Here is a 24,072-nt window from a genome sequence, read left to right as displayed (position 1 = left end):
GTGGGGGGGTGTGTGGGAAGGGCAGGAGCCACTGGTTGGAGGCTGCTTAGTTCATAGAGAGTTTGCTTCTGCCTACGGTTATGAGAGGTTCACACTGGACCAATGACTCACTCAACCATTCAAACACCATTCACTCATCAAGAGCCCTCCACCCTTAGGGGACAACCTGGAGCTCACCAGGCTGCCTCCGTGGGAGCTGCCTACCTGGGAGCTTGAGGGAGTAGGTTGGGTAGCCTGATTTACAGAGGGGCTTCCAGGAAATCCAAGTGTGCAGTACCCACTCCCCACCACTCCAACTGTTGTACCAAACCTCATGGCATGAATTCCATGAACCAGCCATGAACCAGGGCATCTGGGGTTATTATATTTGGCACCTGGGTGATGCAAATAAATGGTTAACACACTCAGCTGCTAACCAAAAATTGGAGGTTCGAGTCCACCCAGAGGCACCTTAGAAGAAAGGCCTTGTGATCTACTTCCAAAAAATCAGTTGCTGAAAACCCTGTGGAGCACATTTCTGCTCTGACACACATGGAGCCGCCATGAGTAGGGGTTGACTGCACAGCAATTGGTTTAATGGGTTTTGTTTTCCCTTGGCCCTGACTTTCTCATCTCTTTCTTATCCTGTTATTACTCCAGGTCTCTTAGGAATGAGGCAGGTGTGAATTTATCTATATAACACCATTTCAGAGGAGAACATGGTGCAGTGAACTACAAGGGAACCAAGAAGCTTCCCCAAAGGCCCTGAAGTGGGGGGCTGGTGGGATAAGGGAGGGCAACTTGGCAGGGAGGGAGCCAGGAGGGGAGTGCTAGGCTGAGAGGGGGGCCTGGCCTTGCCTTGTGTTGGCCCACCTCACTGCTTTCTTAGAGGGGCCCCAAGGGGTTGGGGGATTAATCAGTCCTGACTGAGCCCATCCCCTGTCCTCCATGCCCATGGGCTCCAGGCAGGAGAGAGAAGAGGGGACAGCCCCTGTGATTCAGGAGCTCATGAGGGCACACACATGTCAGCTTCCCTGTTCAGTGGAGCTTTCACATACACCATCCTGTCTAAGGTCCACCACCATATTATGACAGCCTGGTTGACTGTATCACACCCATTTGCAGATGAGAAAACACTGATTCTTTCCAACCAATACTTACAGAGTAGCTAGGTCACAGGCACTATTCTAGTCTTCGGGGATACCATGGTGAGCAAAAACAGTTGCGGCGCCTTCCCTTTTGGCTTTCAGTGTTGGAGGAGAGGGTATCATACAAGCGAATGCAAACTTATGGGTGAGAGATGTGGGAGCGGCTGGATGCTCTGAGGAGAGCCTATCATAAGGACAGTTGACCTCCTCATGACAGTCAAGGAGACTTCCCTGAAAAAATGATCCCTGATCTGAGACCCAAATGATAAGGATGAGCAGGCATGGGATTAGGTAAAGAAGAAGGAGGAAGGGCAAGGCAAGTATGTGCAAAAGTCCTTTGGGAAGAGAACGTCAAGTTTGAGGGACTGGAACTTGAGGGAGCACAGAATAGGAGTGAGTAGAAAGCGGGTACTCTTGAGGGCCAAGGGCCTTGGGCAAGGTCAACTCAGCAAGACAAGGGCATAGGCAGAACCAGAACTCATCTTCTGACACCCAATTCGGTTCTCAAGCAGGGAATGGGCGGCTACAATGGTAAGTAATGAAAGACAGAAGGTGGAGTTCTATCATGAGGAGTGGAACTGAAGGGAGTTCTGGAGCCTGGGTGGGTTATAAATGGGAAGATGGGAGTGAAGCATGAACACGGTGTGTACAGAGAACAGTGTGGGCTGGCCTGGCTGGACAGAAGAGACACATGGGGAGAAGGTGACCTGATCCTGTAAATTCAAAGAGACTTGAAGGTGGTTGCCAAGGGAGGCAGGCTGTTCCTGAGACGATACTTTCCCAAATCTCTGGCTAATGTCTGGTTCTTTCTTCTTTCCAAAGCTAGAAGACGTGGGAGAAGTCATTGAAAAAATTCGGATTGGCCACGATAACACGGGCATCAACCCTGGGTGGCACTGCTCCCATGTGGACATCCGCAGGCTCCTCCCGGATAAAGATGTGAGTTTTTTCCCAGTTCACATAGAATGCAGGGACTAGCTCAGGCCCAGGCAGAATATTTTAGAACCTGGTTGAAGGTCAACAGGGAGGGTCTGGGCAGCCGTGTCCCTGCTCCCACTCCTGAGGCCATATTACTAGTGAGTGACCAAGCAGGTCCTGTCACACCAGGTCAACTCACAAGGAATTCACACAAAGAAATCCACCCTGATCAACCTGGGAAAATTCTGAAACTACAGAACTCTAAACCTAGGCAGTAGCTCTCAATCGGTCTGGGTATAAATGACTTGGGGAGCAATTAAAAAATACAGAACCCTATGCTGAGCAAAATGTCAGGCACAAAAGGACAAATGCTGTATGATATCACTTATACTAAAAAACTAAGTATATAGAAACAAAAAGTAATTTGTGGTTACCAGGGGTGGGAGGGAGGAGGCAAGAGGCGGCTTTTACTTAGAGTGCAATGAAGGTATGTTAATGGTGATGGGATAATTGGGGAAAAGAGTGAAAATGGTTGCACAACTTGAAGAATGTAATCAATGTCACTGAAGTGTACATGTAGTAATTGATGAAATATTGTATGGGTTGGTTGTGTGTATATTGTAATAAAAAAATAAAACACAGTCCTTCTCCTCATACCCACTGACTGAATTGGAGTCTCCCAGATGGTTTTCAGATATCTATTTTCAAGAGACTGGGAACCCCAGCCCTTAAAAGCCCACCACTTGAGATGGTTCTGAAAATCCTTAAATAAGATTGATCTGCTGGAATTGTGGTAATGGGGGTTTTCTTGTGGCATTTGCATTATTTGTCGTTTCCCTGACCCTTGTTCCTGGTCCCCAAGTGGATTGATGTGCTATGAACCTCTGAAGTCAGCAGTTTCCACATAAAAGGCTAATATTCCTCTTTCCTCTTTACTCCAGGGTTCAGAAACCTTGACTTTCCCATGTGATCGATGGTTTGCCACCTCTGAGGATGACAAGAAGACCATTCGAGAGCTGGTCCCTTATGATATTTTTACAGAGAAATACATGAAGGACGGGTCCTTAAGGCAAGTCTACAAGGAAGTAGAGGAACCTCTGGACAGTAAGTTGGTGGTTGTCATTGTTACCATCAGCAGCGCCTGTACCACGGCCCCTCCTTGTGAGCACCTGCCCTGTGCAGGCCGAGCTTTTCATGCAGGAGGCAGGTTCTATTATTATCGCCATTCTGTAGAAAGGCAGCTGAGGCTTCGAGAGGTTAAATAGCTTCCTGAAGTTCACACTGCTAATAAATAGCAGAGCTATTCTTCAAAACCCAGGCTCTCTCACTCCAGGATTTGTTCTCAGACCTTTCCTGCTCTGCAGGCCAGCCCCAGACATTGTGATAATACACCAGATTATGTGTTATCCTGTGCTTTGATTATCCCAGCCCTCGTTTCCTCCCTACACTTAGTTTATTGGGCTACTATCTGTGTCGATGGAGCTCTGGTGGCTCAATGGTTAAGCTCTTGGATGATAATCGAAAGGTTGTGGTTCAAACCAGCAACTCCATGGGAGAAAGACCTGGCAATCTGCTCCTGTAAAGATTAGAGCCTAGAACACCCTATGGGGCAGTTCTACTCTGTCACATGGGGTCGCTATGAGTAGAAATTGACTTGACAGCACTCAATAACAACAGCAACAATCTGTGTGGTTTGATCCTCTTTGCTCTTGCTGGAAACAGCTGTCTCCAATAAGTAAGAATCAGGAAACATCTAGATTAACATGTGCCTGTGTCTACTGCACATTTGTTCTCTGTGGCTGGGCGCAATTTCATTGTCCAGGGTCATGGCCTTGTTTTCTGTGCATGCTGGTTGCCTTTCTTCATCCCTCATTGACGTCGTTTTCTCTGCATTATTTGAATCAATCTGGCCACCCACTTCTTGTACTTCCCCTTCCTTTGCTTCCGGTGATACTGACATTTTCTGGTTCTCCTCCTACCTCTGACTGGTCCACCGAGTGCCATTTTCCTTTCTCATGCCAGGTAGTATTCCCCATGGCTCTGTTCTCAGCCCTCACTTCTCTCCTCCTGCTTTCTTTGTCTGTGCACATGTGTGTATGTGGGAGGGTGTGTACATGTGCACACTCCATACACACATGCATGTGCTTTCCTCCTGGACCACATGACGGAATCACACCTCTGTCTTGACCAGAGATGGCACTGTCCCTTGTGATCCCTATGCTATAGCTTTTGAGCTCTGAATAAAGTTTAGCTGTTTCAAAAATCAAATCCACTTGCAAAAACAGACCTTCTGCCCCCGATGATACTCAGAAGAATTCTATTGCTTTCTCCAGGTGAGGGGACAGTCTAAACGGATCAGAGTAGCCCTGAGAGCTGGGGAATTCAGCCTAAATTTATTGTGTTGCTCTCTTGGTGAAACTGGAGTAAAACCCAAGATTCTAAGACCCATATGGAGACAGGGAGAATACATGCCTTTTCTGCTACTGAGCTAAAAAAGGGTCAAAAAAACAAAAGACAAACATAGTTTTCCTTTTCATACCTCTATTTAAAAAAAAAAAATGTCTTTGAGTTGATTCTGACTCGTGGTGACCCAGGTGTGTCAGAGTAGGCCTGTGCTCTGTTAGGTTTTCAACGGCTGATTTTTTGGAAGTAGATCACCAGGATTTCTTTTGAGGTGCCTCTGGGTGAGTCTGAACCGCCAGCTTTTTGGTCAGTAGTCAAGTGCTTAACTTACAAAGTGCCCCACTTACAAAAAAAAAAACCAAACCCATTGCAGTCAAGTCAGTTCTGACTCATAGTCGAATAGTAACTCAAAGTGACCCTATAGGACAGAGTAGAAGTGCCCCATACAGTTTCCAAGGAGTGCCTAGTGGATTTAAACTGCTGACCTTTTGGTTAGCAGCTGTAGCACTTAACCACTACGCCACAAGGGTTTGCCCCACTTAAAAAAAAAAAAAAAATTTTTTTTTTTCCACTTAGGGACCTATTAAAACCTCTATAAAAAAAAAACCCTATCCCTAATGTTCCTTTAATCTCAGTAGCCACTCAGAGATAAAAAAAAAAACAAGCGTTGTATCAGATCATATCCTCTTATTTAGACTTTCTTTCCTACTAAATCTGGGGAATAACTCCCTTTTCGGCTTGGGCCCGGAGGACACCCTGGAAATCTATTCCTGTGGCACACTTGTGCTGCTCTGTACGTGTAATATGTGGCAAAGCCCACTCTGTGCTCGGTGATGTTTCTAGGGAAACGTTTTGTGCTGACGAGCCTCGGCCTGGGTGGGGCAGGAGGGAGGAGGATCCAGAAATAGCCAGATCTGACTGCACAACTGCATTGCTCAGCACCCAGAAGCTGAATCAGTTTTCCTCATTCCCAAAGGACTGCAGAAAGCAGCGAGGGTGGAGGGGTGGGGGTGGGAAGGCAATTTAATCATAGCCGCTGGTGGGGCAGCACCCTGCTCTGGGACGAGGGTTCCAAAGATCTGCTCCATGGGGGCAGAAAAGGTAACCTGGCAGGCCCACCGCATCTGGGGTTATTCACAGCCCAGCCCAGGTCTGCAGCAGGCCTGAACGCACAGCTAGGAGATGCATGGGGCTGAAGAATGTGGGGTCAGGGGAAGACGATCAGCTGTTGTGTCTGAACTGTGACTAAATTCCAAATGTTACCTCATGTCAGTATTAGTCAGATGGGCTTGGGCAATGTTAAATCTTTTAAACAACAAGGAGGAGATTTTGTTTATTAATTTAACACATGAAATGCTGACTGGGTTCTGCACGGAGCTGGGTGAGAGGTGTGGCTAGTTCCTGGCTTCTGCTCTCGAGGGGGGTAGGCCTGCCACAATCTGTGACCATCAGTTCCCACAATGCCCCAGGGAGGTTTGAAGAGCAGGGTGTTAGGTGGGGCTACAGGGACAGGGGAAATGGGTGGGAAGAAGGTGTGGAAAAGGAGGAGGGGGGAGCCAGGTAGTTCAGGTGGGGCTGTGTGGGTTTGTGATCTCAGGGTCTAGTCAAGGTGGAGATGGCCCCCAGGTCATAGGAGTAGGGACCTGAAGCACAGGAGAGAACTGGGCTGCAGAAACAGGCTCAGGAATATTGGCTCCTAGATGGTCAAGGAATCAGCACTCAGGCACCATAGGAAAGAGCAGAGGGATGTGGAGGGAACCCAGGAGACATCAGTATCCAAGAGTGGCCAGAAGGTTGTTGTCGTTAGTTGCCATTGAGTCAAATCTGACTCATGGTGAACCCATATAGAGCAGAATGAAATGTTGCCTGGTCCTGTGCCATCTTCGTGATCCTTGGAACGTTTGAGTCCAGTCAGACAGTATTCTCTTGTGATCCATAGGGTTTTCACTGCCTAATTTTCAGAAGTAGATTGCCAGGCCTTTCTTCCTAGTCTGTTTGGAAGCTCCACTGAAACCTGTCTACCATGGGTGACCCTGCTGGCATTTGAGATACTGGCAGCATAGCTTCCAGCATCAGCGCAGCAGGCAAGCCACCACAGTACTGCACACTGACAGTCGAGCAGAAGATTGGGAGCCCTTAAAGCTATTCAGTAGGAGCATCCAGAGAGGCTGAGGAGAGCATGGGAGAAAAATGCTGTGGCTCCAAGGGAAAATACAGGAAATAATATTGACCATCTCATGGGCACGAATATGTTCCATAACCATAGGTGTGAGTAAGGCGCATTACCTTATTTGTAAAAAATTTAATAAAATCTGGTTCTGAGCCCACCTGCAAGAACTGGAAGGAAAGCCCATCTCAGTTGCTGCAGGGAGGTGGGAGGATAGCTTTTTTTTTTTTTTTTAGTAAAGTAGTTAAAGCACTGGTTGTTAACTGAAAGGTCAGCCGTTCAAACCCACCAGCAGCTCTGCAGGGAAGATGTGGCAGTCTGCTTCTGTAAAGATTATAGCCTAGGAAACTCTATAGGCAGTTCTACTCTGTCCTACAGGGCCACTATGAGTCTGAATCGACTCAACAGCAATGGTTTGGGTTTTTTAGGGTGTAAGAATCCAGGAGGGAGCTGGCCTTAGTCCAGGGAGGGTGTCATGTATGCCTGTGCCCCCCCTGCACGTGGTCCACTGGTGCTGCTGGTTCTCGCGGACACTCAGATATCCTTTCCCTGGGTGGCCAGAATCTCTTCTTCACAATCCCTGCTTAGTCAAGAGACCACTCTTCTACCTTGGGCCCTCCTTGCTTTAAGCCCCCAAATCAGCCTGGCTACTGTGCAGGTGAGGGGCCCCTGCCACCCACGGAAACTGGAAACTTCAAAACCCTCTCCTTCTCCCCCTCCCCAGCAGAAATTAGTCGTCCTCCCAGGTTGGCCACTTTCGCCTTTTACCTCGAAGCTTCAGCTTCCATCCCTCCCCCTTGGGTGGGGATAATCCAGCTGAGTCCCCTCTTTCTTGGCCTGAAACTCAAACGCTCTTTAGCTGGAGGAATATGGAGAGGGGACAGGGAATACTTTGTTGTTGTTGTTGTCAGCTGCCAAAGAGGCAACTTCTGATTCATTGTGACCCCATGCACAATGGATTGAAACGCTTCCTGGTTGTACACCATCTATCAGTTGCAGTTGAGATGGTAGTGCTTCACAGGGTTTCGTTGGCTGAGTTTTAGAAGTAGATTGCCAGGCCTTTCTTCCTAAAGAGCACTTAAACCAAAAAATCCAAACAACAACAACAAAAAAAAACCAAACCCATTGCCATCAAGTTGATTCCGACTCATAACAACCGTATAGAATAAAGTAGAACTGCCCCATAGGGTTTCTAAGGAGCAGCTGGTGGATTTGAACTGTTGACCTTTTGGTTAGCAACTGAACTCTTAACCACTGCGCCACCAGGGCTCCGCCTCTCCTCCCTGGGGTGGAAGTGGGAAAAAGAGATGCTTTATTCTTCCTGGATGAATGCACAGCAGCAAAAACAAAAGCTAACAAAAACAGGCATCTGTTCATTTTCAATCTTCCTTAATAGTTTTTAATAATGGTTACGACGATGTTTACTGAGCCCTTTGCATGTGCTGGCATCAAGAAGGAGTGGGTGGTGAGCATTGTGGCTTTGGTGACAGGGGTTTCCCTGGAGCGATGGGGCAGGTGCCGGATGACAGTGGGTTGAAGAATAAATGAAAAGAGGATGGGCCCTGAGGGGAAAGTGCTTTTTAAATAATACTTGATTTTTTTTCATAGACCATTTAGAAGGGTGTGGCATTGATTTTCGTCACCCTCAATAGGAAGACATATTGTTGTCAGTGTGTCCCGGCAGATAATTTAGTGACCACGGTGTGGACACATGGCAGGGAGTTTCCTAAGCCTCCCTCCTGTGTTTTACAACTTGAGAGAAGCTCAGAAAACTCTCCATTGTTTGGGTCTCTCAGAGTCAACCTGCGTTCACATCTAATAGGAGAACATTCCACTGGTGAATCCACGTGTCTTTGTACCTGAATGTGCATAACTGAGCAAATTAAAGAGAGCCACTGACTCTTTGAGGTCTGGGCCAGGAACTTAATCCCTCCTACAAATCCAGTTCCCCCAATCCTAAAATGACTTCATTCTTTTCTTCCCTTTGTCTGTCCATCTCTCTCTCTGACCAACTACCTGCCTACCTGCCTGCCTAGTTGTGCTGTACTCCGTGCAGATCTTCACAGGGAACGTTCCCGGGGCAGGAACAGACGCCAAGGTCTACATCACCATCTACGGAGACCTGGGAGACACGGGCGAGCGGTACCTTGGCAAGTCAGAGAACCGCACCAACAAGTTTGAAAAAGGAACGGTACGGGTGGGCTGGCCGAGCTTCCCCCTCCCTCTTCCTATCCCCTTCCCAAGCCCAGTTACCTGGGGCCAGCTCTTCTTGGCCCCTGGGGCCGTCCAGGAGCTTGGTGGTGTGTTATACACCCTCACCTGGGCATTTTCCTTTGCCCTTCTGCCTGTGAGGGCGACTCAGCTAGCCCTGTCTTAGCTTATGCACACCTACCTGCCCTGGGCCCTGCATAGTGGGTGAAAGTGGATCAGAAGGTAGGGCTTGGGCAAGCAGGAGGTTTGGGTGAAGCTCTTGGCTGTACGGCAAAGGGTATCTCCAGAAAATCCAGTTTGCTGTGTGTGTTTCATGAGCATGGAGGTGAGCACTGTGGAATGGCAGGGACTGGACCAATAGAAGCTCACACCAGGGGGCTGGAAGCCTCGTTCTGCTGTCAACTCTTTATCTGATCGAACTCCTCTGGCCTCAGTTTCCTCATCTATAAAATGAGGGGTAGACATGTTATACAGGGCCCTGGGTGGCACTGAGGTCCTGGAGAGCCGCTGGAGACAGAGGGGAGCAGAAGGCACCCACTCCACCCACGTGGATCCACTTTGACCTGGTTTATCTATTGGGATCCAAGCAAAGCATTCTGGGACTATAAAACAGCTTGACAATCACCAATGGCTGGTGTCTAAAGCTGTGTCCAGCTCTAGTGAACTGTGACTTTACAAAAGGGGAGAAATCTGACGCAGAGGGGTCACTGGGGTGGGTGTCGCCAAATTCCCCTCCTTCCAACTGGACTCCATCTCTCAGCGTCTCTCCCATGCCCTTTCTACTTTGTTGCCTTCCCTTGCTCCTCAGCCCCTTTTCCTTCTCTCCATTCCCTAAATCTGCCTGCAATTCCTGCAGAAAATGATTGGATTAAGGTGATTTGCTCCTACTCCAATCTGTGCTCTTGCCTACAGTAATTCAAGGGTGGGAATTTCATGCATTGACCAATAGGTATTTATCAAGTGTCTCCTAAAGCCTGCCACTCAGCCAGGCATGCTCCTTAGCGCTCAGCTGCTGCTACTGGTGAGGAAGAAGTCAGCCCTGGAACAGGAGAAGTGACTCTCAGCTAAGTGGATGTGCAGCTGGCTAGTGGCCCCAGCAGCGAGGCAGGGGGGAAGGAGGCCCTGCCTGGGAGCAAGGTCTCCAAGAGTCAGCTGAACTCTCACCCTCATTGGCTCCATCCACATATAAACCACTTGCTTCTCAGCTTTGGTTTACCTGTCTCTGAAGTGGGTATAGTAATATGATTGCTAACTAGTCCCCTCGGTTGAAAAATGGGGCAAGCGATGTAAGAGCACTTTGCATCAGGAAGAAATAATTTCACACACATACACTTACCAGATATCACTGTTTATCACCCTTGTAAGATAGCTGGTGCAGAGCCAAATCCTCCTCTTTGCAGTTGGAGAAACAGAACGCCAGAGAGGTCAAATGACTCCCCCCAAGTCCCTGACTCTATACTAGGCACATGCTCACCAGGCACTATGCTGTGCATTGGGGTGGCACCATGCAGGGTTAGGCACCCAGACACCGGAGCCAGATCACCTGGGTTCAGATCCTGGCTCTGACACTTACTAGCTGTGTAGTCTTGTTCCTTAACATCTCTGTGCCTCAGTTTCCTCTGCCACAAAATAGAGTTAATTGCAGTCAGTGTGAAAGTTAAATGAATTAGAACATGTGAAATACCCAGAAACATGTCTGGCACGCAGTTAGCTCTTCGTCAGTGCTGGGAGCGCTAGCCTTTTCCTGCCCTCAAACAGTAACAGGCAGCATATAGCTGATAGATCCTCCTGGCACAGAGTAAGCACTGGATAAACATTTGTGAGTGAATACATTGATTAATATATTGAGGAAGGTGAACTGTAATAAAATGGTTCCACAATGGAAGTCAGGACCTGGGAACCCAAATGTCCTGTGTTAGAGATTTGGGCTGTTCAGCAGAACACCTGAGGGGACGGAAGGTACCGCATGGAAGGGGTTGGAGTGGGTTGAGGTGGGGAGTGGGCCCCCACACAGTCCCCACATCTGGACTGCGCAGGCCGACACCTTCATCATCGAGGCCGCTGACCTGGGCGTCATCTACAAGATCAAGCTCCGCCATGACAATACCAAGTGGTGTGCAGACTGGTACGTGGAGAAGGTGGAGATCTGGAATGACACTAACGAGGACGAGTTCCTGTTTCTGTGTGGGCGCTGGCTGTCCCTGAAGAAGGAGGATGGACGGCTCGAGAGGCTCTTTTATGAGAAGGTATTCGGAGCGGCAGCCTGGGGGTCTTGGCTCGGCATGGCCTATTGCCATCCTTATACCTGGGGGAGGCTCCGCGGGGCAGAAGGCGCCAGAGCTATACTGAGCCTGAGTCGTGCTTTTCCCGGCAGGAGTACACCGGGGACCGGAGCAGCAACTGCAGCAGCCCAGCGGACTTCTGGGAGATCACCCTGAGCTCCAAGATGACGGACATCGACATCGACACGGTGACCGGGCCCCTGGCCGACTACGTTCAGGAGGGCCCAGGTAGGCCAGCCAAGAGCTCTTTAGAGGAGGAGCAGGCACGGAAGAGCTTTTAAATTACTCTTGAATGGGCCATACTTCAGCCCCACCATCACCTGACTTACACCTAACACTTTAAAATTAACACGTAGTTGTCATGTACCGCCTTTTTCCATCCCCACAACATCCCTGTGAGAAGAGAGGGCAGGGATTAGCGTTCTTCTACAGACAGGGAAAGGGGGCAGTGATGGTTCAGTGGTAGAATTCTTTTCACCTTCCATGCAGGAGATTCCATGCTCGATTCCAGACCAATGCACCTCCCGTGCAGCCACCACCCATCTGTCACTGAACTTGTGTGTTGCTATGATGTTGAACAAGTTTCAGTGGCACTTCCAGACTAAGGAAAGACTAGGAAGAAAGGGCTGGAAACCTACCTCTGAAAATCAGCCAGTGAAAACCCTATGGATCACAACAGTTCAGTTGCAGCAGATCATGAGGATGGTGCGGAGTCAAGCAGCATTTTGTTTCATTGTGCATAGGGTTGCCATGAGTCAAGGACCAACTCGACAGCAGCTAACAACAACAACAGATGGGAAAACAAAGGCTAAAAGAAGTTAGCAAGCTAATCTCCTTAAAAGGAGCCCTGGTAGAGCAATGGTTAAGTGCTCAGCTGCTAACTGAAAGGTCTGTGGTTTGAACTCACCAGTAGCTCCACAGGAGGGAAGACCTGGCGGTTTTCCTCTGTCCTGGGGGGTCGCTGTGAGTTGGAATCAGCTCGGTGGCACACGATAATAACAACATGACCTTAATCCACTGATACGCCTTCAGGAAGGTGATCTTGTAAACTGTGCCCTCATCCAGACTCCTAGGATTATGGATCCAGCCTAGAGGGCCTAGAATAGCTCTCATGAGGCATAAATCAACAGCAAGAATGAGACTCCCTTACATATCAGTAATGCATCACGCAAAGTACTATCATCCATGCCAATTAAGGCCTGACGTGGTGTGTGGTGGGGGAGAAGTCCTGAGCTGGTTGTATTGAGATTTGAGCTCTGTTTCTGACTTTGACAATAAAACACATGGCCTTGGACAAATCACCTAACCTCTTGTGACTTTAGTTTTTCCACCTCCATAAAACAATGTTGTAATCCTCTGACATGTTCATTTTGCCAACTAGGTTTTGAGATAAGGCAGGTTTATATTTATCTATTGAACAATGAAGTGCACTGCTTTTCTGGTCAGTTTTCTTAAACATAAGAACATGATAAGCACTATATTCCCCCTCCAGGAGAACACATGGTGGGTCTGTGGACAAGTCAGAGAGAGCTGATCTGTTTACACTCTACCATCTCGTTATGTGAGTAAATGGCAGGACTCACAAGAAAGTGCCTCTCCTTAGTTAAGCACTATGACCACCTGTGGGGCTCTCCTTGTAAAGATGAAACAGGCCATGAGCAAGTGCAGCAGGTACCGCGGGTAATCGCAGACAGGAAGGGCTGGTTTGAAAACTTTTCAAAGAGATACAGGTTGCATAACATAAGGCCAAAGTTTCCCAAGCTATTGAAAAAGATGGACCGAGAGAGAGAAGGGTTTTCAACTTGTATCAATTAGTGACCACTAGTAACAGAGACCTGGAGACAATGACTTAAACAAATTAAGTTTTGTTTTTTCTCTCATATAGAAGTATTTCAAAAGTAGATAGTCTAGGACTGGTACAACAGCTCCTGTGAAGTCAGGAATCTAGACTCCTTCAGCCTGTTCACTCAGCAACCTTACAAGCACCTTCCATCCTAATGGTTGCCCATGTTTCCAAAATGGCTGCTGGAGCTCCAGCCATCACATCCACATTCCAAACAGAATGAAAGGAAGGGTAAGGGACAAAAGGGTGCTCCTCCCAGTTGAGTCAGCCCCTTTTAAAAAGGTTTCCCCAGAGGCCTACCCAACGACATCTGCTTACATGTCATTGTCACTCTTAGCTGCAAGGAGAATGGATAATGGGTGAGCAACTAGAAATCCATGCTGCCCTACCTAAGAAGGTTTTTATGTTGATAAATCTGGTTTGTTTTGGAAATGGTTGCCTTCTAGAACTTTCATTTACCATGTTACATGTATGTTGTTGATGGGTGCTGTTGAGTCAATTTCAACTCATGGCAATACCATGTAACAAAGTAGAACTGCCCCCATAGGGTTTTCTAGGTTGTAATCTTTACAGAAACAGATCATCAGGTCTTCCTTCCACAGAGCCACTGGGTTACTTTGAACCTCCAACCTTTCAGTTAGCAGCCAGGCACTCAATCATTGTACCACTAGGGCTCCTATGTTACGTATTTTTCCCCCAAACTCCTACTTTTAATGAGACCTATTTTAGCTGATCATGGTAAGCATTTCAGGTGTGTAACCCCTGTCCTTGGTGAGGAGCTGTTGTTCTTGCCCTACTTCACATGGGAGTGGTTGGGTCAACTAAGATAAGTGGTCGAAAGGGCTTTAGAAGCTTGGCATGCCAAACGACTGGCACAGGTGCTCTCTTTGGGTCTTCATGGTAGGAAATGGTAGCTCTCATTCCTAGGAGAGGAGATGCTCACACAGATAACTCACCAGTCTGAACAGCTTCATGTACTTTGTCTGGGAGGCAGGAAGCTGAGATCGATGCTCTCTAGAGGTCTTGTCCGAGTCTGTGAGCCCGATGGACAGTTCCCCTTGTCCACATGGCCCATTGTGAGGCTGAGACCCTGTGATCTCTTGCAGTTATTCCCTACTATGTGTCGATCACCACCGGGAAGCACAAGGATGCGGCCACCGACAGCCGGGCCTTCATCTTCCTCATAGGGGAGGATGACGAGCGCAGTAACCGCATCTGGCTGGACTACCCCCAAGGGAAGAAGGGCTTCAGCTGCGGGTCTGTGGAGGAGTTCTATGTGGCAGGCTTGGATGTGGGCGTCATCAAGAAAATAGAGGTGCTGACCATCGGGGCCCCATGACGGTGACCACCCCCAGGGAAGGAAACGCTGATCACTGCAGGCTGGAGCTGACCATTACGTGGGTGGGAGGAGGCTTGGAGGGTGGGGAAAGCAGCCAACCTTAAGCCCCACCTCAGAGCAGGTAGTGGAGGGAAGTCCCCTGGCCTCTACCATCTGCTTGCTGTATGACCTTGGATGAGGCACTGGGCACTGGCTCTCTGGGCCCCAGTTTTCCAGCTGCCCAATTCAGATGCCCTGTGTATGCATTTTCTCTTGCAACACAAATTTATTATCTCATGGTTTCCATGAGTCTGGAGTCCTTATAGGCGAGCCTGGGTCCTCTTCTCAGAAGACACTGGGCTAAAATCCAAGTGTCAGCTGGAGCTGCAGTCTCATCTGAGGGCCTTAGCTCCTGGAGGCCACTCACCATCCCCTGCCATGCAGTCCACTTCCTAACAAGGCCAATAAGTGAGGATTGTTTCTGCTTCAAATATCTGGCTTCTCTGTCTTTGACCTCTAGACCCTGTTTTAGAGGACTCATCTGATTAGTTCAGGCCCACCTAGGATACGATCCTTTTTGAGTTAATCAAAAGCCAACTGATTAGGCCCTTAATTGCATCTGCGGAAATCTCTGCCTTTGCCATGTAGCATAACCTAATCACAGGTGTGAAATCCCATTCATACTCAACTGGAGAGGATTATACAGAATGTGTACACCAGGATTGGAATCCTGGGGGGGTCATTTTAGGATTTTGCCTCCCACACTCTGGCATGTGTGGGACTTGTGGGAATGGGTTTCCCACAGTCTCTTCCTGGTATCTCCTACACTTTGCCATTCTCACCACACTGCCTTTCCTCCTGTTGATGCTCCTGCCTGGATTGCCTTTTCCTGTTCCCCACCATCTCCACTGGGAAAACTTCTCAGCCTTTAAGTCTCTGCAGCCTCTGTTTCCCCCAGCAGCTTCCTCTGCACCCAGGCTGGCTGGGTGTCCCTCTGAGTTACTCCCAAGCCCCATCTGATAGTTTAACTATTGAAGTATCTTCCCTCTCAGGGCAGTGTTGTGAGCTCCCGGCAGGAAGGACTGGCCTTGCCCATTGATTGGTGTCCCTGCCCCAGGCCTGGTGCCCAAGCAAGTCAGGTGCTTCTTACAGGCTTGCTGAATGAGTGGCAGGCATTGAATGACACTGAGAAGCCATTGTAGTTGGTGCTGAGAACAGGAAGGAGGAAGGGCATGCTCTCTGCCCTTCAGGAGCCCAGAGGTGATACAAGATGGACAGGCGTGTCTGTAAACACACCTTGCGATCGCCCAGGTGATCGCAGATCTGACAACCCCCAAGGCCTTTTTTGAGCCACAGAGGGCTGTTCTTTGTTTGAGAATTCTGATTTTCCACTTACCATTTACTACTGACTCTGGAGGAGAAATATGTGTTTGGGAGCGGGGGCAGGCAGTCAGTGGAGGGGACCATCAGCTGTCTGCCTAGTGCATTTTAGGGGAGCCCAGGAGGGTCTCCTGGCCCCATGAAGCCTCACCACCAGGGACTGTGAAGACTGAGTTTTCGTAATACAGAATTCACTCTTTGCGCTAGATAGTATCCTCTCTGCAATCTCTTTGAAATGTAAACGCTGAGGTGGGCTGGGCTGGGGAGCAAGGGAAAGAACATTAAATTAATGAATGCCACCCAGCTTGGACACCTGTTTGTGGCCCCTCAAGTCTCTGTTCCTCCCAGAGGAGGAGGACCCAGGTTGGTGAGTACAGGGCACACATTGGAAGGGGGCACCGAGTGGGGGCAGAAAGGGGAGGAGATTGCTAAGCAGGGAGGGCTTCTTCCCACTTGTGCCCTGATTCTCAGGGACGCAGTGTGTCCCCTCCTAGCTGGGCCATGACGGGGCCTCTCCCGAGAGCTGCTGGCTGGTGGAGGAGCTGTGCCTGGCTGTGCCCACCCAGGGCACAAAGTACACACTGTGCTGCAACTACTGGCTCGCCAAGGACCGAGGCGACGGCGTCACCTCCCGCGTCTTCGACCTCCTGGATGCTACCGTGGTGAACATTGGGGTGAAGGTATGGGGGTACTAGGTGTGAGCACAGCATGGCAGGGGTGGTACAGGTTGGGGTGGGGGTAGCAATAAAGAGGGGGTTGAGGGAAGCAGGGGCATTGGCAGAGGGTTGCAGCCTGGTGCACTGGCTAGACTCTCTTGCTAGGGGTCAGGAGGCTGAAGTCTCTTCTAGTCTGCTGCTGTGTGACCTTGGGCAAGTCACTTGGCCTCTGTGGGCCTTGGGCTTCTCACACCTAGCATGGCAATAACGCTTCCCACCCTGGCGCACATAAGATCTTTGTGAGCTCTGCAAGGTCACGGTGCTACATAGACATCCAGGGTCGTTACTCTCCAAGGGATGTTCCGTCAGCACTTAGCATGGTGATGGGGAAGATGGCATTTGGGACGCTGTGAGCCTCTGGGGTCTCACGGTGCAGCAAGCAGCTGTCCTTACAAGACCCGTCTTAACTGGAAAAGGCTGGGAGGCAAGAGCCCTGAGCTCCTGTCTTGGTTCCACCTCTAACTGGCCAAACGGCCTGGGACAAGCCATGTCATCTCACAAGTCAGGGCCGGGCAGGAGGCAGTACGCCTGGGCTCAGGAGCCTAGGGACACTGGCCAGGTGATGGCCCAGAGGCCTCGCATGCATCTGACCCTGGCCTCTTTCACTATGAGAGCTGTGGGGTCAGCAGAAGGCCCCAGCCCTTGTCTCCCTTCCTGAATCTGAGCCATGGGCTGCTGAATTCAGGTCACGAGCTGCCCCGTAAAAGCAAGAGGCATCACTGGGTCTGGGTGCGCCCTGTCTTTGCTTTATGTGGAAGCAGAGAGGAGCTGAGTTGTGAGGCTCTAAAAGCCTGATGCTGAGAGCTGGGAGCCAGGGTCCTGCCCCTCTCCTACGGGAGAGCAGAGCTTTCCGGCACACAGACATCCCCCCTTCCCAGATGTCTCCATCTGGGCCAGTTGGTGCTGTGGATGAGCTCCCAATTTATCCAGGCATCACCCGCCTTGACCCAGTTCCCACCCAGTGCTCATGTGGGCACGTGTGTGTGTGTGTGTGTGTGTCTGTGTCTGCCTATGTTACATCTGTGTGCCTGTGAGTGCTTGTGTTTGCCTGTGTGTAGCTATGTGTGTGCCTTTGTGTGTCTGTATGTGCCTGTGTATGCTAATGTCTGTGCCAATGCATGCCTGTGTGTATTTGTGTGTGCCACTGTGCATGCCTTTGTGTCTGTGTGTTTGCCTGTGTGTGTGCTTGTGTGTCAATGTGTGTGTGTCTGCGTGTGCCTATGGATGTACCTGTGTGTGTGCCTGTGTGTGTCTGTTTGTGTCTGCCTGTGAGTGTCAATGTGTGTGTCTGTGTGTACCTCTCTGTGTATCTGTGTGTGCCTGTGTATATGTCTGCATGCCCGTGTGGGTCTGTGTGTACACCTCTGCGTATGTCTGTGTATGCCTGTTTGTGTGTCTGTGTGTGTCTGTGTATGCCTGTGTGTGCCTGTGTATATGTCTGTGTGTACCTGTGTGTGTCCGTGTGTGCCTGTATTTGTGTGTGCCTGTGTAGCTGTGTATGTATGTACGTACATATGTATATGTCTGTGTGTGTGCTTCTGTGTGCTGTGTGTGCCTGTGTGCATGTCTGTGTGTGCCTCTGTGTGTGTTTGTGTATGCCTGTGTGTGTCTGTGTGTACCTCTGTGTGTACCTGTGTGTGTCTGTATGTGTCCATGTGTGTCTGTACCTGTGTGTACCTGTGTGTGTCTGTGTGTACCTGTGTGTGTCTGTATGTGTCCATGTGTGTCTGTACCTGTGTGTACCTGTGTGTGTCTGTGTGTACCTGTGTGTGTCTGTGTGTACCTGTATGTGTCCATGTGTGTCTGTGTGTACCTGTGTATGTATGTACGTAAATATGTATATGTCTGTGTGTGCTTCTGTGTGCCTGTGTACACGGCTGTGTGTGCCTCTGTGTGCGTTTGTGTATGCCTGTGTGTGTCTGTGTGTACCTATGTGTGTCTGTGTGTACCTGTATGTGTCCGTGTGTGTCTGTGTGTACCCGTGTGTGCCTGTGTGTACCTGTGTGTGTCTGTGTGTACCTGTATGTGTCCGCGTGTGTCTCTATGTACCTGTGTGTACCTGTGTGTGTCTGTGTGTGCCTGTGTGTACCCGTGTGTATCTGTGTGCACCCCTCCACGTGCAGTGCGACCACATCCCCCTCTGAGATTGCTGCGTTATGACAATCCAGATTCACACCCTGTTATTCACTTGACAAAGGAGCTCACCGTGGGGCGCTGTGGCCTGGCCATCTCCCCAGTCCATCTGATGTCAGATTGGAATTACAAAAGCTCTGCTTTTCTATTCTCTTTTTGGAAACACACCTATTACAGAAAAAGAGCTGTACTTGTGTAAAAGAATGAAAGATGGATGCGGAGAACACAGAGTCTGGGGGGACCAGCCCGGAGGCCTGGGGCCTGTCTCCATGGAGCCCTGAAGCACTCATTTGATCATTCTATTTTTTCATCCTGTCCAGATGACAGCCGAAAAGGGCCCAACTCCCACTTTTGTTCCCAGTGCCTCTTCCTGCCTACCTCGAATGCCCTTGTTCAGTGGTGGAAGGAGATTTTCCTGGTAAAACAAAACCGCTTCATCCAATCCCTCTGTAAACTAAACTAGTCCTGTAGTCCAGGCCTGCAAACAACACTTCTAACCTTGAAGGACCACGGGATGGCTCCAGATGCTGCTGAAAAGCACCCAGCACCACAGGCACGATGTTAGGGCGTAATAACTGAGTTCAAAGGCTTTTGGGTAGTGGGGACCCAGGCATCTGCAGAGATGATAAAGCAACATGGTGACCACATGGGAAGAGATGGGCTAGGTGCGTAAAGGAGATGGTCAGCCAGGAATGTCCTCTGCACGTGTCCAAGCCTCTCCTGAACCATTGAGATCCAACTGCTAGTCCCCGGGCACCTAGTGAGTAAGCATCTAGGACCAGGGAACACTCGTGAACCTCAGTGAAGGTAATGGCTCTCAAAGGAAGACCCCAGGCAGGGCACTCAGTGAGTGCTCCCTCTCTGGAGACAGAGGGAACGCATCCTCTTTGGAGCAAACCTGAGGCAAAGGGCAAAATCCACCCTAAAGTAAAAATGGTACAAGATAGGCGATTGTCCCACTTTGCAAATGAATTGAGGCAGCGCTCCCCTAAACTTTACCCACAACAGGCTCCCCTAAATTTTACCCACCACGGCATTCCTTCTCACAGATGCTCAGGGGTGTGCGCAGTGCAGTGGAGGAGGGCCGGATAACCAGAACTAACCAGAACCTAGGGAGACCTGGGTAGTAAGGATGGTTGACCGTTTGACTACTAGCGCAAAGTTTGGTGGTTCCAACCCACCCACGGGCACCTGAGAAGATAGGCTTGGCAATCTGCTTCCGAAAAGTCACAGCCTTGAAAACCCTGTGGAGCACAGTTTTCTCCACCCATGGGGTAGCTGTGAGTCAGAATCGACTTGATGGCAACTAACAATAATAACAACAACCAGAACCTAACCAGAATCGCTGCTGTTTGTGGAGGTCATGGCCTGTGGCGGGCCAGCCCTGGGCGCTGGCGTGACATATCTATAGCTCTCACAACCCTGCTACGTAGGTTTGTCCTTGTTTTACATGGAGGAAGCAGAGGCTGGTGGGGAGGGGCATCTGCCCCAGGATCAACAGCTAGTAGATGGTAGATCTGGGATTCAAACGGGGCTCTGGATGGCTCCAAAAGCCACCGCATGCTCTGCTAGGGTGGAAGGGCTTAGGTGGGTGCTATGGATTGAACTGTGTTCCCCTGTCTTAGACATCTAGTGCTGCTTTAACAGAAATACCACAAGTGAATGGTTCTAACAAAGAGAAATTTATTTCCTCACGGTAAAGTAGGCTAAAAGTCCAAATTCAGGGTGTCAGCTCCAGGGGAAGGCCTTCTCTCTCTGTCAGCCCTGGAGGAAGGTCCTTGTCCTCAAACTTCCCCTGGCCAAAGATCTTCTGAGGCGTAGGGACCCCGGGTCCAAAGGACGCACTCTGCTCCCAGTGCTGCTTTCTTGGTGGTATGAGGTCCCAAGCCCTCTGCTTGCTTCCCTTTCCTTTTATCTCTTGAGACAGAAAGGGTGGTGCGGGCCACACCCCAGGGAAACTCCCTTTACACTGGATCACAGAGGTGACCTGAGTAAGAGTGGTGTTACAATCCCACCCTAATCTTCTTAACATAAAATTACAATTACAAAAAGGAGGACAACCCCACAGTACTGGGAATCATGGCCTAACCAAGTTGACACATATTTTTGGGGGGACACAATTCAATCCATGACACCCCCAAAAAGATATATTGCAGTCTTTTTTTTTTTTTTAACCCCAGTACCTGTAAATGTGACCTTGTTGGGAAGTAAGGCTTTCTTTGCAGATGCCGTCAGTTAAGTTAATGAGATCATGCTGGACTAGGGGAGAGTGGACACAGAAGACAGTCACGCAGGAGTAAGACAGATGCCATGTGAAGATGAATCTCAGAGGAAGAGTGCCAAGAAACGCTGAGGATACCAGAAGCTGGAAGAGACACGGAAGGATCTTCCCCGCTAGAGCAGACAGAAAGGACATGGCCATATCTACACACTGAATTCAGACTTCTAGCCTCCAGAACTGTGGGGCCCCCAGCTTAGGCTGTCCTGGGTTTTGGCTGGAACTTGCAGTCCTGTTTCTATTGCAGGATGTGTTCTCTACCAGAAGCTGAGCTCCTCTCTAGCCCTGAACTGGGCACAGCAGGGGACATGAGACTGACAGGGCCTGACTCTTGCTGTCCAGACATTTACAGTTCGTTGGGGTGGAAGCAAGGTCTTTTCAGAGCCTCGAAGCTTGGAGGGTGTGTTGTCTTTCCCAGTGAGAGTAAGGCTGGTCACACAGGGTCAGCAGGTGAGGCCAGAGCTCAGGCCCATGTCCCCTACCTCATCGCAGGTGCTCTACGAGATGACGGTGTGGACGGGCGACGTGGTCGGGGGTGGCACCGACTCCAACATCTTTATGACCCTCTACGGAATCAATGGCAGCACAGAGGAGGTGCAGCTGGACAAAAAGAAAGCCAGGTATCATAGGCCTCACATCCAACTCCCCACCTTCTGGGCCTAGATAGCTCTCTCACGTTCCCTTCCTACCTTGGTGACTTCCAGCCTCCACCCCTTTGTCCACATGATTATTCCCTCCTAGAGTGCCCTTCAGCCACTGTCTTCTATCTCAAGACTTCTTTCTCCTCAAAGGGCCAACTCAAATCTGTCTCCTCCAGGAAGCCTTCCTTGATTACCTCAGCCCAGAGCAATTCTTCCCTTCTTGCCTCCCCCTCTTTCTCCTTCTCTCCCTCCCTTCCTATTTTCCTTCTTCCCCTCCCTCCTCCCTCCTTCCTGCCTTCCTTTCTTCCTGTCTCCCTTCCTTCCTTCAATTGCTCAAAAATATCTAGAGTAAGATCTGTAGATTAGTTGATAGCATCGTATCATTGTTAATTTCCTGGTTTCAATAACTGTATAACAGTAATGTAAGAGATTAACACTGGGAAAAGCTAGGTGAAGCCTACACAGATACTCTGTTGTATTTTTGCGAATTCCCTCAAGTCTAAAATTATTTCAAAATTAAAAGCTAAAAAAAATTTAAATATTTAAAAAATATTTACTATCTAGTACATGTCAAGCACTGTCTCAGGCACTTGAGAGACAGAACAAAAAGGAAGAGAAGGTCCCCGTCCTCATGGAGCTTAACAGCTAAGGAGAACAACAGCAGCAACACCAACATTTCTGCGGGCTTATCTTGTGCCAGGCTTTGTTCTGAGCCCTTTACATGTATTGACACCCCTAGTCCTCCCCAACCCTAGGAGAACAATTATCATCTCCATTTTATAGGTGAGAAAACTGAGGCACAGCAAGGTGAAGTCATGCTGATCAAGGTCACAGGGCCAGATGGTCCTTAGTCTTAAGCCACGTGTTCTACTACATATTACGATAGTTGTTAGTAATGACAATGAAGGGGACCCTCCTGTAGTACTTACTGTCTGTGCCTCTCATGGGGCCCCCAGCTTAGACTGTTTTGGGTTTTGGCTGATTTTCCATGTTTAGCCATTGTCCCCAAATCATCTCTGTCTCTGACATCTTTTTTTTTAATAATTTATTTGTGTTGTTGTTGTTGTTGAAAATATGCACAGCTAAACATACACCAATTTGACAGTTTCTACATGTATGATTCAGTGATGTCGATGACATTCTTTAGGTTGTACAACCATTCTCACCCTACTTTTCCGAATTGTTCCCCCCCATTAACATAAACTCACTGCCCCCCGTAAGCTTCCTAACTAACCTTTCGAGTTACTGTTGTCAGTTTGATCCCATATAAATAGTTCTTTAGAAAACCATAATGTCAAGGCAGACATTCTTTACTAATTAAGTTAAACTATTGTAGGTTGTGCGACCATTCTCACCCTCTTTTCCTACTTTTTCCTCCCCATTACCATAAATCCACTCACAGCTCTGAGCTCCGGCCTTGCAGGGCATAAGCACTCAGGGGTAATTCCGGATGGTGGTGGTTGTGATATTGATGAGGATGGTGATGGTGGTGGTGGTGATGATGGTGATGATGGTGAGATAGGGAGGAGGATGTTGAAGCTCTTGCAGGCCAGGCAGGAGTTTCTTCCCACGGGCAGAGCAGCTCATGAAACTGGAGGCTTATCCCTGGGACTCTGATGAGAACATTTTTTTGTCTGCCTTCTCTTAGATCTTCTCTCTCATTGTGCAACCCCTGTTTCCTCCTGGAATTCTTCTCTGAGCAACTAGGAATGATGACGATGATAATGGTTAACACTGATGGAACTCTGTGCCGGACACTGTCTCAAGTGTTTTTTAACATATAGTAACTCACAGCACCCTCTATAGTGTGCACCAGTATTGTTTCCACTTTACAAATAAGATGCCTGGGACACTGAGAGGTGAAGTAGCTTGCTGAGCCCTTTCCCGAGGACAGCCTTCCCTGGAGGCAGGGAACAGAAAGAAACTGGAACAGGGAAGTAGTGATGAGTGACCACAGGCAGCCTGTCCCAGATGTCACCTCTTCAGCTGGAGTTCTTGGATGTCTTCGAATCGATTCTGACTCATAGCAACCCTATGTGACAGAGTAGAACTGCCCTATAGGGTTTTCTTGGCTGTTATCTTTATAGAGCAGATTGCCAGGTCTTTCTGCCAAGGAGCTGCCGGGTAGGTTCAAATTGCCAACCTTTTGTTTGGCAGCCGAGCACTTAACCACTGCACCACCAGGGTTCTCAGCTGCAGAGTGGGAGCACCTTTAGTAGATGACTAGGGCATCCCCTGGGCCACTTTTACAGTCTGTCCTTCTGTGACAAGGGCAGAGGTGTGGTCCTGGATCAATGGCTGGCTGCCTCTCATTATGGGAGACCTACTGTGTGTCAAAGGATTTTGAGAGGGTCTGGGCAAAGAAAGAGTGTGGCTACTGGAGCTGTGGAGGGTTGAAGGGCCAGGGAGGGCCTTTCCCTTTGGATCTGGACCTTTTACCTGAGAAGAGGATGTCCATCCAGGCAGAATAGGGGCTTAGCCTGTATTGAAGGGTGAGGGTCAAGTGTAACCCACTCTTCAATCTTCTAGAAGAAAAGCTTGTTTCTCTCCCCCCGCCCCTTTCTTACACCCTTTCCTCCATAAAAACCTCCATAAAATAGAGACACTTGGTTAAACGCAACGGGTGAAAGTTGAGGAGAAATACAAAGTAAAGAA

At 49.2% G+C, this 24,072-nt stretch overlaps 1 protein-coding gene across 1 annotated transcript in view; it reads left to right on the top strand.

Moving 5' to 3' along the window:
* Positions 1 to 24,072, top strand: part of LOXHD1 (lipoxygenase homology PLAT domains 1) — a 186,099-nt gene that overhangs the window by 138,794 nt on the left and 23,233 nt on the right. Inside the window, exons 27-34 of the mRNA XM_049901744.1 lie at positions 1,950 to 2,066; positions 2,987 to 3,149; positions 8,652 to 8,806; positions 10,863 to 11,072; positions 11,201 to 11,336; positions 14,058 to 14,266; positions 16,144 to 16,329; positions 21,269 to 21,396. Of these exons, the coding sequence (XP_049757701.1) occupies positions 1,950 to 2,066; positions 2,987 to 3,149; positions 8,652 to 8,806; positions 10,863 to 11,072; positions 11,201 to 11,336; positions 14,058 to 14,266; positions 16,144 to 16,329; positions 21,269 to 21,396 (1,304 nt within the window). The remainder of the gene's footprint in view (positions 1 to 1,949; positions 2,067 to 2,986; positions 3,150 to 8,651; positions 8,807 to 10,862; positions 11,073 to 11,200; positions 11,337 to 14,057; positions 14,267 to 16,143; positions 16,330 to 21,268; positions 21,397 to 24,072) is intronic.

Source organism: Elephas maximus, chromosome 11 (assembly GCF_024166365.1).
Source record: "Elephas maximus indicus isolate mEleMax1 chromosome 11, mEleMax1 primary haplotype, whole genome shotgun sequence".
Taxonomy (NCBI): Eukaryota; Metazoa; Chordata; class Mammalia; order Proboscidea; family Elephantidae; genus Elephas; species Elephas maximus.
The sequence above is the reverse complement of the archived record's forward strand: the minus strand, read 5'-3'. Positions and strand labels throughout refer to the sequence as shown.